At 38.0% G+C, this 14,590-nt stretch overlaps 1 protein-coding gene across 6 annotated transcripts in view; it reads left to right on the forward strand.

Moving 5' to 3' along the window:
* The window catches only part of ASAP1 (ArfGAP with SH3 domain, ankyrin repeat and PH domain 1), a 148,575-nt gene that overhangs the window by 63,929 nt on the left and 70,056 nt on the right, over positions 1–14,590 (forward strand). For all 6 annotated transcript variants that reach the window (XM_027645560.1, XM_027645564.1, XM_027645562.1 and 3 more), the window contains one exon: positions 11,911–11,983. In XM_027645560.1, the coding sequence (XP_027501361.1) occupies positions 11,911–11,983 (73 nt within the window). The remainder of the gene's footprint in view (positions 1–11,910; positions 11,984–14,590) is intronic.

Genomic DNA, 14,590 nt, shown 5'->3' on the forward strand with positions numbered 1-14,590 from the left:
GAGTCTATTTAAAGCACAGATGTTTGCTTTAGGTTGGATGTCCCTTCTCATTTCACCATATTTCACCTGTATATTGAGAAAAGAGATCTCACTCTGGTCTTAAGTCGTACATAGAATTATTCTGCTAATTAAACAAATATATCATTACATCATATGTATTAAACACAAATCTATGCCTTGGGTTTTTTGGCCTATATTGCTTTTAGAGGTCAATTGGTTTTCTGTACCACAGTGAAGATATGTACATTTATGCTATTTTTGCATATTGGTTGAAAGACAGTGTAGGAGAAAATAGAAGCTTTTAGATGAGGCTCTTATTAAAATACTGAAAGTGACTATTCTTATTATTGTGTTTCCTTTTCTATAATTTCCCCACTAAATTAAATATGTCCAGAGAATATGTTTAAGAACATGACATTGAAACTAAAAAATGGATTCTAATGCTTCACATTTAAATTATGTTCTTGTGATTTTATTTTCCTTTTTTAAGGTGGGACTCAACCCTCACATTTTTGCATTTTGTAAATAATCTCTAGTCACAGTTTAATTATAATAGTTAGAAACACAACTCCTATTGTATATTGTAAAACTTCTCACTTCCATTTCTAACTTTTGTGTTGCATTCAATTTTTTTTTGTTGTTGTTTCTGTGCTGATTTTCTAGAATGTTTCCAGATGTGTTGTTGTTCTTCATCCTGCTATTATCCCATAGGGTCAGTCTATGTTATACCCTGTAATGAGGATTGATTGTAGGACTCTCTTAGCTGGTTACGTGAATGTAGCTCTGAATTTCATAATAAGTGGTGGTGGTTGCAGGTTTAACATAATGTAAGATGAAATCTTCTTGAGTCTGTCATCATTGCACTCTCCAATGAGGAATGAAACTGAGCTGTAACAGTGTCCCAGAATGCTGTAATAGTCTTCAAGGCCTTTGTAGTACTAGAAATCCCTTTTTTTTTTTTTTTTCCTAAACCTAATGAAACTCTTTGAAATCTGCAGCTTGGAACAAATAGACACAATTAATTATTTATTTTTTTTTACATAAAACAATTTTAGTGAATTAATATTCTTACCTTTTTCTTTGAATGGAATAATTCTGAAATGGGATGTTGCAGTCATGCATCACTGAATGCATTTAAATATTTCTTCACGCATTAGGAGGAGAAGGACCATGGGTTGTTTCTCTTGTCAAGTAAGAAATCATGTCTGCCTCCCCCCCACCACCACCAAGGCAATTTTAAAAATCATTAAAAAAAAGATTTAAATAGTAGTAATAGTGTTTTGAAATGCTTTGGTTTACCATGATTTGTTTCTGATGTCCTTCCTATGTGCTGCTGGCTGATACAAGATCCCAACAATGCCAGTGGCGACTGGAGCCAGGAGGTGTGAGGGCATTGTGTGACTGAACACCACCGAGAGCCTGGAGAGGGCTGAGAGAGGGAGTGCTGCATTCTTGAGGTTTTGTAGCATTCACAGAAGCTGTGCACAATATTTGAGGAGTTTACTGTCAGAAAAGGTGGTAATAACTCACAAGTCCTGATCTAATGTACCTTCCCTCCTTGAGTAGATGACGCCTGAGTTACTGGGATAAGAGATTAAATGCAGAGTCTGCTGCAAAATATTTGGTGGTTTCAGAAGAGAAGAGTTAGCAGGGGATAAAAATATTTAGTGGTATTTAGCTCTGATGCTGCAACAGAAGAACTCTCCTGTTAGGGCAATTTACAGTCCAATATGGTGGGAGAAGCAATTCTCCAGAGACTTCTGTGTTTTTTTCTATTTCAAGAATGTTTTTTTCCATTTCATTTCATGCTAAGAATCGCATTTCTTTCTAATAATGCTGTCTGCTAGCACGTCTGTTGAGTGTGCTTGTGTTTATGCTGTTTGCATGTCATCCTCTCACTTTGCTTCCTTTTGAAAAACCTTACTTCAGCTATTTGCTGTCACCTGATATATTTGTTTTTTGATTTCTCTAGAAAGTAAATAATCTTGTTCTGTTTTGAGCTATTTTGAATTGTGTTTAAGTATGTCTTTTGTATATAAGCTTTTCAAGTTAGATTTTTATTAAATGAAAATGGGACTTTATACTGTGTTGGGTTTTTCAAATGACAAGAATCTTCAATGAATTATGCTGGAAAAAAAAAAATTTAGAGTAGTATTCATTAGCAAATACTCATATGCAAAGCAATGTATTTTCACTGGCCTTTGAAAAATGTGTAAGGAGAGGTTTACCAGAGCACAGGGAGAGAATGGACTTTTATTTCTTAGTTTAGGATCATTCCTTTTGTACCTGTTAATGTGGACAAGAATTATCAACTTGGAGTAAAGAAGACTGACAATATGACTTGCTGAAAAGTCAAGTGCAACAGCACTAGTTATTTTTAAACACAAGCATTTGTAATGTAGGAAGACTGTTCTGTTAGTGTTCTGTGCAACCATTTGCTAGTGTTATACAGCTTTAATGCTGGCAAAAGTTGTGTTTGAAACCTGAGACTCCTCTACAGTGGCATCTTCAGGAGCTGTGAGCCTGCCTATGGGTATGCTGGTTTCTGAACTTTAGCCATATTTTACTCCAGTAATCAGCTACTGGAGTAAGAAAGAGGCAAAATTGTGCCATGTGTGCCATGTAAACTGGTAAGTTTTCTTCACTGGTTTTGCTATCTTAGCATTCTGTACTATTCAGCTTTGCTGCTACTAAAGAAGTGAGTTTGTGTATAGTGGATGATAACTGTTCTACAGTTGTAGCTAGTCCAAGGTATGTTGTTGCCAGTGTAAAAATAAGAATATTGGCACTAAGTAGCTGTGGATGCCCCATTGTACTCAGAGAAGTGGTGGAGGCCCCATCTCTGCAAGTGTTCAAGGTCAGGTTGTGTGGGGCTTTGAGCAACATGGTCTAGTGGAACATGTCCCTGCCCATGGCAGAGGGGTGGAGGGTGTAACTCGATGATCTTTAAGGTCCCTTCCAAGTCAAAACATTCTGTGATTCTTTGATATTTACCACCAAGGATCTGTGATATTTATGACTGAGATTCTACCCAGTGGAAGCTGTTTTAGAGCCTGTGCCTGTGTGGGAAATTTTATATCTGTCACTGGAAGTTTTCAAGTGTTGTCACTCGTTATGGGGTTTTCAGCATCTCCTACACAATGGAAGTTAAAAAATAAATCTCATCTGTGTCATCAATGTATCTAGAAACAAGTCTCTTAGTTTATTCTTTACATATGTCTAACTGTACCTTGTGCACAAAATGCGTTAAATCAGAAATATTTATGTAATTTATCTGAGATCTTAAAGGAACTGCCCAAACTATTGTTAAATATTCCCAGGTATTTGATTGTGCCAAGATCCAATATCAACTCCATACTCATTAGAAAGAAATGTGATGCTCACTTCATTTTATCATAGAAGCAATCATAGGCAGTGATTAGTGCCTATGTTCTTGCTCTTGCAGAAAAGGCTGCTGGGTAGGAGGCTGGGGGGTCCAATTGTTAAAACAAATTACAGTTAGCAGTACTGTACTTTTAGAAGCAATATCTACTGGGCTTCCATTTGAGTAATACTTGAAGAATAATTTAGTGGCTATTATTTTTGCAACTCTCTTTAAAGCCTACACAAATGAGTTTGCTCATCTAGTGTGACCTTTACAGCACTGGAGGCTGGTGATTTTTATCACGTCAGCACTGGAGGCTGGTGATTTTTATCACGTATGCTGAGTTTAGAGAGAGGCTGTTGCATTGCATCAGATCCTGTTACTAACAGCAGATGTGAGGAAAGTTCAGCTGATGGGATATCTGTTAAGTTTTGGCTTTACCTGAAAAAAATATTTTTTCAGAAATTGTATTTACTAAATTCGGTCACTGATGCCCTTTTCATTAGTTTACCATTAAAATACTGGAAAAAAATTGCAATTTTTAAGGAAAAGACAAGTTTTTAAAAATTCTACTATCTTTTAATTTGTCTTCTTTTGGGAGCAGTGGAGCAGCTGGTAAATGATGGTTTATGAAGTGATATTGGCAGCAGTTATTACAGTGATAAGTGCTTGTTGATGTATTGTTTTGGTTTGCTCCCTCTCATTGTGTCCCTTTGTTTTTTTAAGTAATTCAGGATAAGTTCAAACTAGACCCTTCTCTATCCATCTTTTACACAAAGAAATTGTCCCTAGAAAATTCTTAACCACTCCCCTATTTTTGTCATGTAGACAAGTGCTGAGACCAATTGGAAACAGGCTTCCCACTGGTGACTGGCAGAGCCAGTACAAACCAAGCAGAGAGGGAAGGACAGGAAGGGTGGTTTGAGACACTCCTCCATGTACAGAACTAAGTAGGTTTGGTAATTTGCTTATTCCTGAATGAGTGAGATACAGGAGACCAACACTTGATGCTCATCTTCTCTTTTGGTTTTATTTCACTGTGGAAATTTACAGGGGTTTGCCTTGTTGACACTTCAGTGGCATACAATAACTTACCAGCTGTCTAGTCTGTGTTTATTATGTACCCAATAAAGTTTGGATTTTATTGTGAGGAAAGCTGATAGTGCTGCTGAACAGCCATAACCTTGCAAGGTGCCATTGCTTTACTTAATTCCAAGGGTGCTGTAACTGGGACTTGAGCAGAGGGCGAACATATTTTATAGTACAGACAGTAGTAATTGTCAGTCACTTCTGTGCCAGGGTTAGAGAAGTGTGTATATTGGTCAGTGAAAAATTTACTGCTTTTGTCCCTTGAAACAGATAAATCATCCATGTATTTCCTTTGAAATAATTAATCTTGTATCTGAAAATACATGCATGTAACTACCATTCATTACAATTATCCATTTGTGTGTATAACCTTGAATATTTTGTATTTCACATGGATTTTTTTCCTTTTTCTTTTTTTTTTAAATATAAGAAAATAGTTTCTTAAAGTACCTGAAGGGAGGGGGTTTTGTCATGAGTACATAGATGGTGCATGCTGTAATTGCCTTCAAGCTTCTGTCATGGATTTGTCTTGTGCAAAATATTGTAATGATTTAAAACATTTCTATTCTGGTATATTATTTTTGTGGATGGGTTCTGGTGGTACTATGATATGGAATTTTTTAGGGCAAACCTCCTACAAATGGTGTGAAATTCTAAACTTACTCTAATATGAAGATGAGCGGTTTGTTCCAGTTGAAAAATGCATCTCCTTTGGATAATACCTGAAGGGATTAGTAACATAATCAATAATATATGCTGACATATTAATGTGATTGTCAGTGTCTCGAGCCACTCTTGTCTTTTATTATTATAAAGGCTTCCAAGGTACACAAAATGTGTTTGATACTTTAGTTGCTCTAGTGAGCTGAAGGGGCAGTAGCATCCTCTGTTCAAATGCATCCATACATAATGTGCACCTGGGATTATGCTGACTTCCAGAAGGCCTAAATTTAACATGCATACAAAACACTTCTGTGATTGGTTTCTGGACAGTAGTTTTATGTCAATCAAGAAAGGAAGGTTTTTGTGTTGCTCAAACTATGCTTTTCATGTTTATTAGCAATAAGCAACTCAAATATTCATAAGTATGATTCTAGTGTATAGACTTTTATGTACACACATGTGCATCCAAGTATACAATCATAGAATGGTTTGGGTTGGAAGGGATCTTAAAGATCATCTAGTTCCAACCAGCCTGCTGTGGGCAGGGGCACTTGCTAATACATTTTAATATATTTATTAATATCTACACATGCACACAAACATATACATATCTCTACAGAACACAAAGACATGAGGTTCTAAAGAAACAGTAGTGGTCTATCTAAATGTGAACTTGCCAGTTTCTACTACCTCACAGATGAACGGCAAAGCAGAATCTACCACTTTCCACACTGCACTGTGGTATAATTTCTGGTTTAAAATTTAGAAACTATTAAAACAGAGCATGGCTCCAAAATAGACATTCCTTTCACTGAGAAGACATCATACTCTAGAGGGTTGAAGAGAGGCAAAATCAGTGTCTGTCTGGGTGAACAGCAGTGCACAACTCTGCCTCGTCTGGCAGAGAGGAATGGTGTGGGTTAGAGGATGTCATCATACATCTTTTCTGACCTGGTCCATGTGCTGTGTTAGGCTGGTGAAAGTGTATGTGCAGCTACCCAGTGATCTGCATCAATGAAGTGATCTGCTGGGAGGACTCACCTCCTCTTCACTCCAAAATTAATTTGATTTTGTATCTTCATGTGGACAGGTTTTCCAGTTTTCATACTGGTCTGGATGGCTATATCAGTAAATGTACATCTTAAGAGGGAAGGTGCTGCAAGAAGTGTCTTCTCTGAATGTGAAGTGCTAGTGTAAGTATGAATGTCTGTCAGAGTGCTCTGTGCTGATGGAAGGTGAGCTAAATCCACAGTGCTCAAAAGGAGCCCCTGGTTTTCATGGAACTGTTATCACCACAGCAGCTCCTGGATCACAGTGCAGTCAACATGAGTCCTCTGGAATAAGGGAGAAGAGGTGCTGCTTTCTTTAGTAGCACAGATTTGAACTAGGATGGCGGTTTGAAATTGTGGGCTATGTTCAAAGTAGCTGTATTTTAGCAGAAAGGAGAAATTATATCTAGAGTGACTAGGGGGGTCCATGCTCATTAGTTAGAAGAACTGTTGTGTGATCAGGAGATTTTCTTCTTGAGAATAAACTTCAATGTAAGGGAATGCAGCAACATAAAACCTTGACAGGGCATATGTCAGAGATCACGCATAGCAAATCTGCTCAGTATGAGGAACAAGAAGCTTTCCTTGCTTAATTTTATTTAATCAGATTGAATATGGTGGGGAGGTGTGCTCTTTTTTTTGTCCCCTTCATTTCTTCACTAATGTGTCTCAGGGTATTTTTTTACATTGATTTTGCATTATTTTGAATACAGTGGAGCTTGTCTCCAAGATGAGCATTTTCAAGACCAAAACTTTGTTCAGCCAAGAAGGTAGCAAAGCAGGTACCTTTAGTAAATTATTTGTCTTTCCCAAATGCATAAGATGATAAGAAAATGCTCTTCCATGGAACTTAAAAAGGCCTTCTGGGAGATGGTGTCACAGAAACAAAGAAGCCAGGAATGGGTGATGATGAAGAAGAATTTAGGAGGTAGAAAGGTAGGAAAAAGGGCATCTGAATACTTCAACACTGTCACAGAGACTCCTTGCTACTCCAAGGCATAGTAATTTTCAATAATATAAGTCTATGTCACTTCTAATGGGAGATCAGATTTTGTGTATTTTAAGACAGGCAACTAAAATGTTTAGTATTCTAAATGCTAGAAAATAAAATTAATGCATACTGCAAAAACATATTTTCACTAAACAGGGAAAGCAAGACTATCCCTGTCTAGTTTAATGTGCTTAGAAGATCATATTAGTCTGCAATATTAATTGAATTGAACATTGAGTGCAGCTTAATTCTTCACAGCAGAGTGCAGCTAAAAATTATCTGCAGAAGACATCCAAGAGGAAACTAATATGTTTGGAGACAAACTATCTACCGTTATATAAAACAAACAAACCAAAAACAAACAGCAAAAAAACCCCAACACCCAAAAGCACACAAACAACCCTAGATATGTTTTTGTGTACCCTGGTATATAACTGTGCATAGATTTGTTTTATTTAGAGTCTTGGACTAGGAAGAACTAGTTCACATAAAGACTGTATTTGCAAATATAAAAATACAAAATTGACCTGTGATGTCATTCTGACTTAGATCACTGGCTCCTTCAGGCTGTGGATGTCATCTTTGTATATTGCTTTGCTCAGTGATTCCTCTTTTAAAATAATGAATGTTCCTTCTCTCCTGCTCTCACATTAGTGACTAAATTTAATTCAATGGCAAATCCAATTTAGATTTTCCAGTCTATTTGTCTAGATTGATAACTTTAGGAACAATTTTCTTGGAGTTTTTGTATTTTTTTTCTTCCTCTCGGGTGTCCAATTTGCTTCAATGCTAGACCTTAGTACAAACTTTTGTCTCTGAATCTCATCAATGTTAACCACTGTCTTTCTTTCAAAATACTGGTTTCAAATTCTTATCCAGTGTTCAAACTCTCAGTAGACAAGTGAATCATTATTTTTTTCTGGTCATTGAAGATGGAGAGAACTTCAGTAGAAATGTAGGAGAACAAATGTCTGGCGTAGCAGGCAGGCAGAGGCAGAAGCTTTTGACAGTTTTTACAGAGGAATCAAAGGAGAAGCACTTGCTGTGCACTGTCTTGAAAAGGAACAGAGAGTTCACTATATTTTATTAAATTTAAAAATGGTAACTTTTCCTGGCAAGATATAAGTCAAGTAAAACCCACTATTTCACTGAGGAGCAAAAAAAATAATGATGTTTGCAGTTCTTAATGTTTGAATCCATTGTTCTGCTGCAAATGAAAAAAAAAATCGGAGATAAATACCATCAGAAAGTATTTATGTAAGTTTGGGGGGTCCAAGCTTTCTAGTTTTAGCTGCCACAGGAGTGGTTGTGTAATTTGAGATGGTTGTTTTCAGTTAAGAAACAGAAACACTTTGTTATAGATTTTCATGTATTGTTCAACTATAACATTTTGCATAGTTAAAGCTGGGCCACTCCAAAATAGACTATTCTGTATTAATTGGTTCTCTTGGTGTGGATTCCTACTGCAAGTGTTCACACACCGAAATACTCAGTGTTTGGAACTTACCTGAGAGCAGTACCCTCATGTTGGACTATCTCCACTGCTTAATACTCTAGTTGACCTGGAGCTCCTGCTGCATTCTTTTTTTTTTTTTTTTTTTTTTTTTTGAACTTCTTAATGTCCATTGCAATTTACTTCAACCATGGAATCATAGAATGGCTTGGGTTGGAAGGGACCTTAAACATCATCTAGTTCCAACCCCCCCGTTGTGGGCAGGGACACCTTCCACAAGACCAGGTTGATCAAAGCCCCATCCAGCTTGGCCTTGAACAATTCCAGGGATGGGGCATCCACAGCCTCTCTGGGCAACCTGTGCCAGTGCCTCACCACCCTCACAGGAAAGAATTTCTTCCTAAAATCTAATCTTAACCTACTCTCAGTTAAAAGCCATTCCTCCTCAACCTATCACTCCATGCCCTTTAAAAAAGTCCTTCTCCAGCTCTCTTGTAGACCCCCATATTTAGATACTGGAAGGTGATGGGAGGTTTTCTAAGGCTTTCACTGCCAAAACCATCTTGGTTTTGACAGTGAAAGCTCTGCTTAAGTTTTCACTCAGTGTTGGTGGAGATGGGCCTCTCTGAGAGGGTACACAGTGCTTTGGGAGTAGCTGCTATTCTGCCTTAATCTGTGTAGTGGTTTGAACCTTGTTTTCCCCCAGAGGCTGAAAAGTGGTAACCCCCAGGGGTGGAAGCCCCTGGAAGTTTTGAAGTTCTGTCCAATGAGCACTCCTGCAGAAATGTAAACATATCACAAGCACCGGACGAGAAGAGTTGTAGTTGAGTTGGTAGAAGAGTAGCCATGTTGTAGGAGCTTCGAGGAAAGGGGCCCGGAGCCCCTCGGGGCCTCTGGGCCCCCCCAGCCCCAGCTGGGGGCTACAGGGACCTGGAACAGCATAAAGCTGGGCTAGGTACCTGTAGTTGTGAGCTGGGAGATGTTTTCTCCAAACTGGGCAGCGGCCGGAGAAAAGCAGCAGCCGAGCTGGCACTGACCGGAGAAGCGGTGGCAGAGAGCCAGAAGAGATAAGACAGAGCAACAGAGACATGCAGCACTGCAGAGAAGACTCCTGGAAGGAGAGTTGAGGAGAAGAGAGCCCGCAGCAGAGCTACGGAGTTCTGGGGGTAGGAACTGATACCAGACCCCCCAAACCTGCTTTGAGACCTCCTGGAAAGGAGGAAGATGATGGACTCTTACTTGAAAGAGCCTTGAAGTGCAACATGCACTGCAGAGAGGAGCTGAGAAGCTCAGTCGTCCTGAGAGCTCAGCCAGGACGGTGTGGGAGGTTGGCCTTGGGGGCCCTCCCTTGCTGCAAGCTACAAAGAAGCTCACAGCCTGAGACAGGGCACAGAGGCCCTGCAAAGAGCTTGAATCTCCTGGAGATACCAGACTGTCACGAAGACCCCCTGCGTCTCGTGATATGACGTGGTGAAACGACCTTTGTCTGGGGTTACGAAGCCCACGGAAGACCCCTTCGGTTGATTGACGACGGGGCCGAGGAGGCTTGGATACCTCCCTCATGAGTGCTGGCAGAGATCCAGCTATCAGCTGCTGCATGCATGAGATGAGGAGAACCTGCTGCCTTAGAAGAAGCTGCTGCCCTGAGAGACTGGAAGGGGATCTGTCCTTCTTTCCCTCCTGGACTTTTATTTGGAGGGGAGAAGAGATCTGATCCATTGTAAATACTATATGTCATGGTAGAGATAGTTGTGATCGTGTGTATAATGTGTTATAGTATTTATTTGTACAGTCATTGTAATATATTCCCTTTCCCCATTCTGAGTCTGGTTGTGTTTTGTCTGGAAAAACCCATCTCACATTAGGTTGAGATGTGGGAGGGGGGATGGAGCTAGAGAATTGGATTTTGGGGCTATCTCAAACCATGACAATCTGCCAGTCTTCAGACCCATGGGTGCTCCAGATTTAAGGCTTTTTGGATAATATGGCTGTGAGGGTCTCTGCAATGTGAGTGTTGGGGTCTCCAACTGCACGCTCAGTTGGGCTGCTAACCTGACAGTAGTTCTGAGTACAAGTTCCCCACTCTTCAGTGCTTTGAAAGTGACTATAATATGGCAAACACTTTATTAAAACTTGAGATTGTTGATGTAACATTACTTATGTGATGGGAAATTGCCTGTGATATAAATGGGGAAAAAACCCAGGAAATTATTTAAACATTTCTGTACATGTTCTCCATGGATAGCAGGGATGCTTTCACGTGACTATGCAGAACATCCCAAACTCACACTTGCGTGACATTGACTGGATCACTGTGCACAGTACCAGTATGTGGCTTTTAAATTTCTTATTTCTCCATGGGTATAGACTAATGTTTACTTTAGTTTTATTTTTTGCTTTATCAAAATACTTTTTTCTCATGTTAATTTGATTTCCAGGTAGACAGTGGACAGGGAGACGTTATGCAGCTTAAAAAAGAAAGTAGCTAGAAATCTAATCCTTAATTCATCGTTACTTAATAAGTTTTTATACGACCCTGAAATTAGCTCAGTTGTTAAAACTTGGTGCTAATAATGCCAAGGTCACAGGTTCAATCCTTTGTATGGGCTATTCACTTAAGAGTTGGACTCGATGATCCTTTCCTGGGTTCCTTCCAGCTCTGAATATTCTGTGATTCTGTGATACTGGATTTTGGAACTATTGCAGAAAATTTGAAATTCTTAAAAATGTAATCCTGAAAATGCATATAGAGTATTATTATTACAATATTCCTTTCAGTCACATTACATTGCACAAAATCAGATCTTAGTCCTTTCTTCTGATTTCTACTTTTCATCTTCTGTATTTTTAGATTTTTGTTGTGGAATTTGGTGCAAGAGGTTAGCGTGATAATCTGTGTCTATAGTTGGAAGATTATTACTGTGGGAAAACCATAGGCATTAACAATTTAGTTGTAGTAGAAACTATAGGGCTAGAGTAGAGGCATCTACTATTTCTTGTTGGTTATCTTTTTTTTTAATTCAAAATAGAATACAATTTGAATAAATACTTTGTCCCTTGCAAAGCTAAAGTAGTGTTTTTCTTCTAGCACTGTCATTACAGCTCTACTCTACTGTCAGAGTGTTTTCAGTTCTGTTCTTTAATTCATCTTGAAGGGGTTGAATAACCTCAGACCTTCCCACAGGCTGAATAAGTCATACCTACAGTTTTGTCCAGCCTGTGAAACTACTTTGTGGGTTTTAATTGTTAAAGGAATCAATTCAGTAAGTATTTCAAGTTTGTTTATTTCTTGCTATTGTAGGCATTGGATCAAGACAGAACTGCACTACAGAAGGTGAAAAAATCTGTGAAAGCAATATACAGTTCGGGGCAAGGTAAGATGTTTTCAGTTTTACATGCGAACCTATGCATTTGATTTCAGGTTTGAGATGTGTCTTGCAGTTTATCCTGTTGAAGTGTATAGTATAAGAGATGCTTATCTGTTTAGGATTGTTTAGAGTTAAAATTTTTCCTTTTTTTCCTTCTGATTATACATCAGATTAATGTGCTTTCTAGTTCTTTTACCCTCACATTCCTTCTCAAAAGTCTCTAGGAGAATTCCCATAGGTAAATTTTCCTATTGTCATAATATTTCAAGCAGTTGCCTACAACTAGAAGTGTGACAAGAATGTCCTCGACTGAGTTTACAGAGAGCACTTCAAAGTGAAATAAGAATTAGAACTTCTTAGAAGATTTAAAAAATAAATAAATAATTAAAAAGAACTATCTACTGCTGGATGTTTTTATTTCATTCACATGTGCGCTCCCCTCATAACTTGTACAATCAAAATTATATATTTCCTTTCTTATCTGAAATAGTGGAGATTTATCATTATTTCACTTGTTTGAAGACATGGTTGATGTTTTTTTGGAGCTATAGTAGTTACTCAGATGAGTGGTTACGTGGCTGGAATGTGAGTTTGCGTGGACTAATAAATGATAATCAAACACAGGTCAATATACAAATTCAGTTTTTAAAAGGTTATAGAATATACCTGACTTCTATCTCTGTTTCTCTTAAGTTCCAAAAACTGTGCGAAAAACAGATAGGGTAGCAGTGCTGCACACCTTCCCACAACCACCTGGCTGAAAATACAGGATTTTAGAAAATCCCAGTTTCAATTCCCTAACAATAATAATCAGTTTAGCAGATATTTTCCTTATACAGAGCTACTTCTGAGTGCTCCTACTTTCTGTGTTGTCCCATTAGCTTGTGTTTATGGAAGTGTATAGGACTTTTAAAGTCTTGTAGAGTCTTAACTTTTCTGCCAATCATTGATGTTGGTTTGCTAGCACCATGCTTTAATTAGCTTTTCTGTAATTTCAGTTGATGATGGATATTTTCCCAATAGACTGTGAAGCCTAATACAAAGTGAGAATAGTAGTTGGTTCATGTGTATTTAGCTTTATGCTTTTAGAAGTATTCAGATGCTCCAAGCAGCTTTTCTGTTTGAAAGTGTTAACTGCCAAATAGAATTTCAAAAACTGAGTTTCAAAACTGATGAAAACTGTAGAGCACATGAGTTCTGCCTGTTTTGAAATACATAAATGGTAGTAGAGATTTTAGCTATCATTTGGTTTGAGTCTTGTGATAAAAGTGATATTGTTGTCAAGGCCTGTAAGTAGGGCAATACTATATGACGAACTAGTTGCATTGAGTAAAAGCAATAGAAAGTTGGTTAATAGTTTTGATTGGCTGCTCTGCACAAAAAAGAAGCAGAGATAGTTTTTGTTTCTTTTTTTAACAAGTCTTGTTTCAAAGGTACAAGTTGGTAGGAATTCTTTTGGCTAAGGAAAGCACCAAACATAATCCTCTGGCTCCCTCTTCAGAATGCTTCTGTGATAGGCTCTGTTACAAAGAAAAGGTGTGCACAGGAGGGTTTTCCTGCAGTAACTGATAAACAAAAACTGGGGTTAGGAAGAGCAAGACAAAAGACACGTGCTATACATGTTAAACTTTATAAAAATAATTGTAGATATAAGACGACTAAAACTCAGACTCATTTTGCCTCCTTGTACAAAGAGTATTGCTGAGCCAGCTGTTTTCTTATGCTTCAGTGATGAAAGTAAATTTTCTTGATGTTTAAGTAAAACATACCAGAAACAGCTATAAAATGAATTGTTATTTATCAGTTCGAGAAAGAATTGTGTGACTATTTTTGTATTTCAAAAGAAAGCCTCTAAGTACATTTCGAGAACTCAAAATTGGAATTTTTTTTACTAATTGAATTGTTTGTTAGGAGGTAAGACCATATTTAAACTACTAGAGTAGAAAAAGATTTTTAAAACTCCCGTGCTCCATAATTTCCTTTGAGAACTCTTGCTGAACCGATGAGAAAAGGTTATTCAGGGACAATAGAAATAATTTTCTCTTCAGTTCAGTAATCCAATTCATAACTAACAAAAGTCATAGCTAGGATTTTTTGGGTTGTATTGGTTTGGGTTTTTTTTGTTTTGGTTTTACCTGAAGTAACACTTGAAGAGTGACATTGACATAATGCAATGTCTCATACAGAATTCTTCATGAAGGCCGAGCCCTCTGGTGTGTTGGTTTGTTCCTCTCCAATGCTGAATTATAAACCACAAGGGACTCTGTTCAGTTATAAAGAGCTTAAACATCACCCAAATACTTTCTGCTTTTCACGCACATCCCTCACCCATTTGTCATATTTACATTTAGATCGACTGCTGTGGAAATGAAAACATACCAGCACAGAAATATGGAAATCCCTTAGAAAGGTCCCTTCCCTCTTTACATTCCTGAAAGTACTGTTTGGTAAAGAGCTGTTTATGAAATCCAGTGAGACATACAGATGGATACCTCCTTGACACCATTTCCTCCTTGTCTGGCTTGCTGTTTACTTCTGGCATGATGAATTGCATCTGTACTAGGAACCCATCTTATGTCAATGGTGCTTGAACTTAATGGAGAATCTATTCCG

The sequence above is a fragment of the Corapipo altera genome, unplaced genomic scaffold (assembly GCF_003945725.1).
Source record: "Corapipo altera isolate COAL_440 unplaced genomic scaffold, ASM394572v1 51, whole genome shotgun sequence".
NCBI lineage: Eukaryota > Metazoa > Chordata > Aves > Passeriformes > Pipridae > Corapipo > Corapipo altera.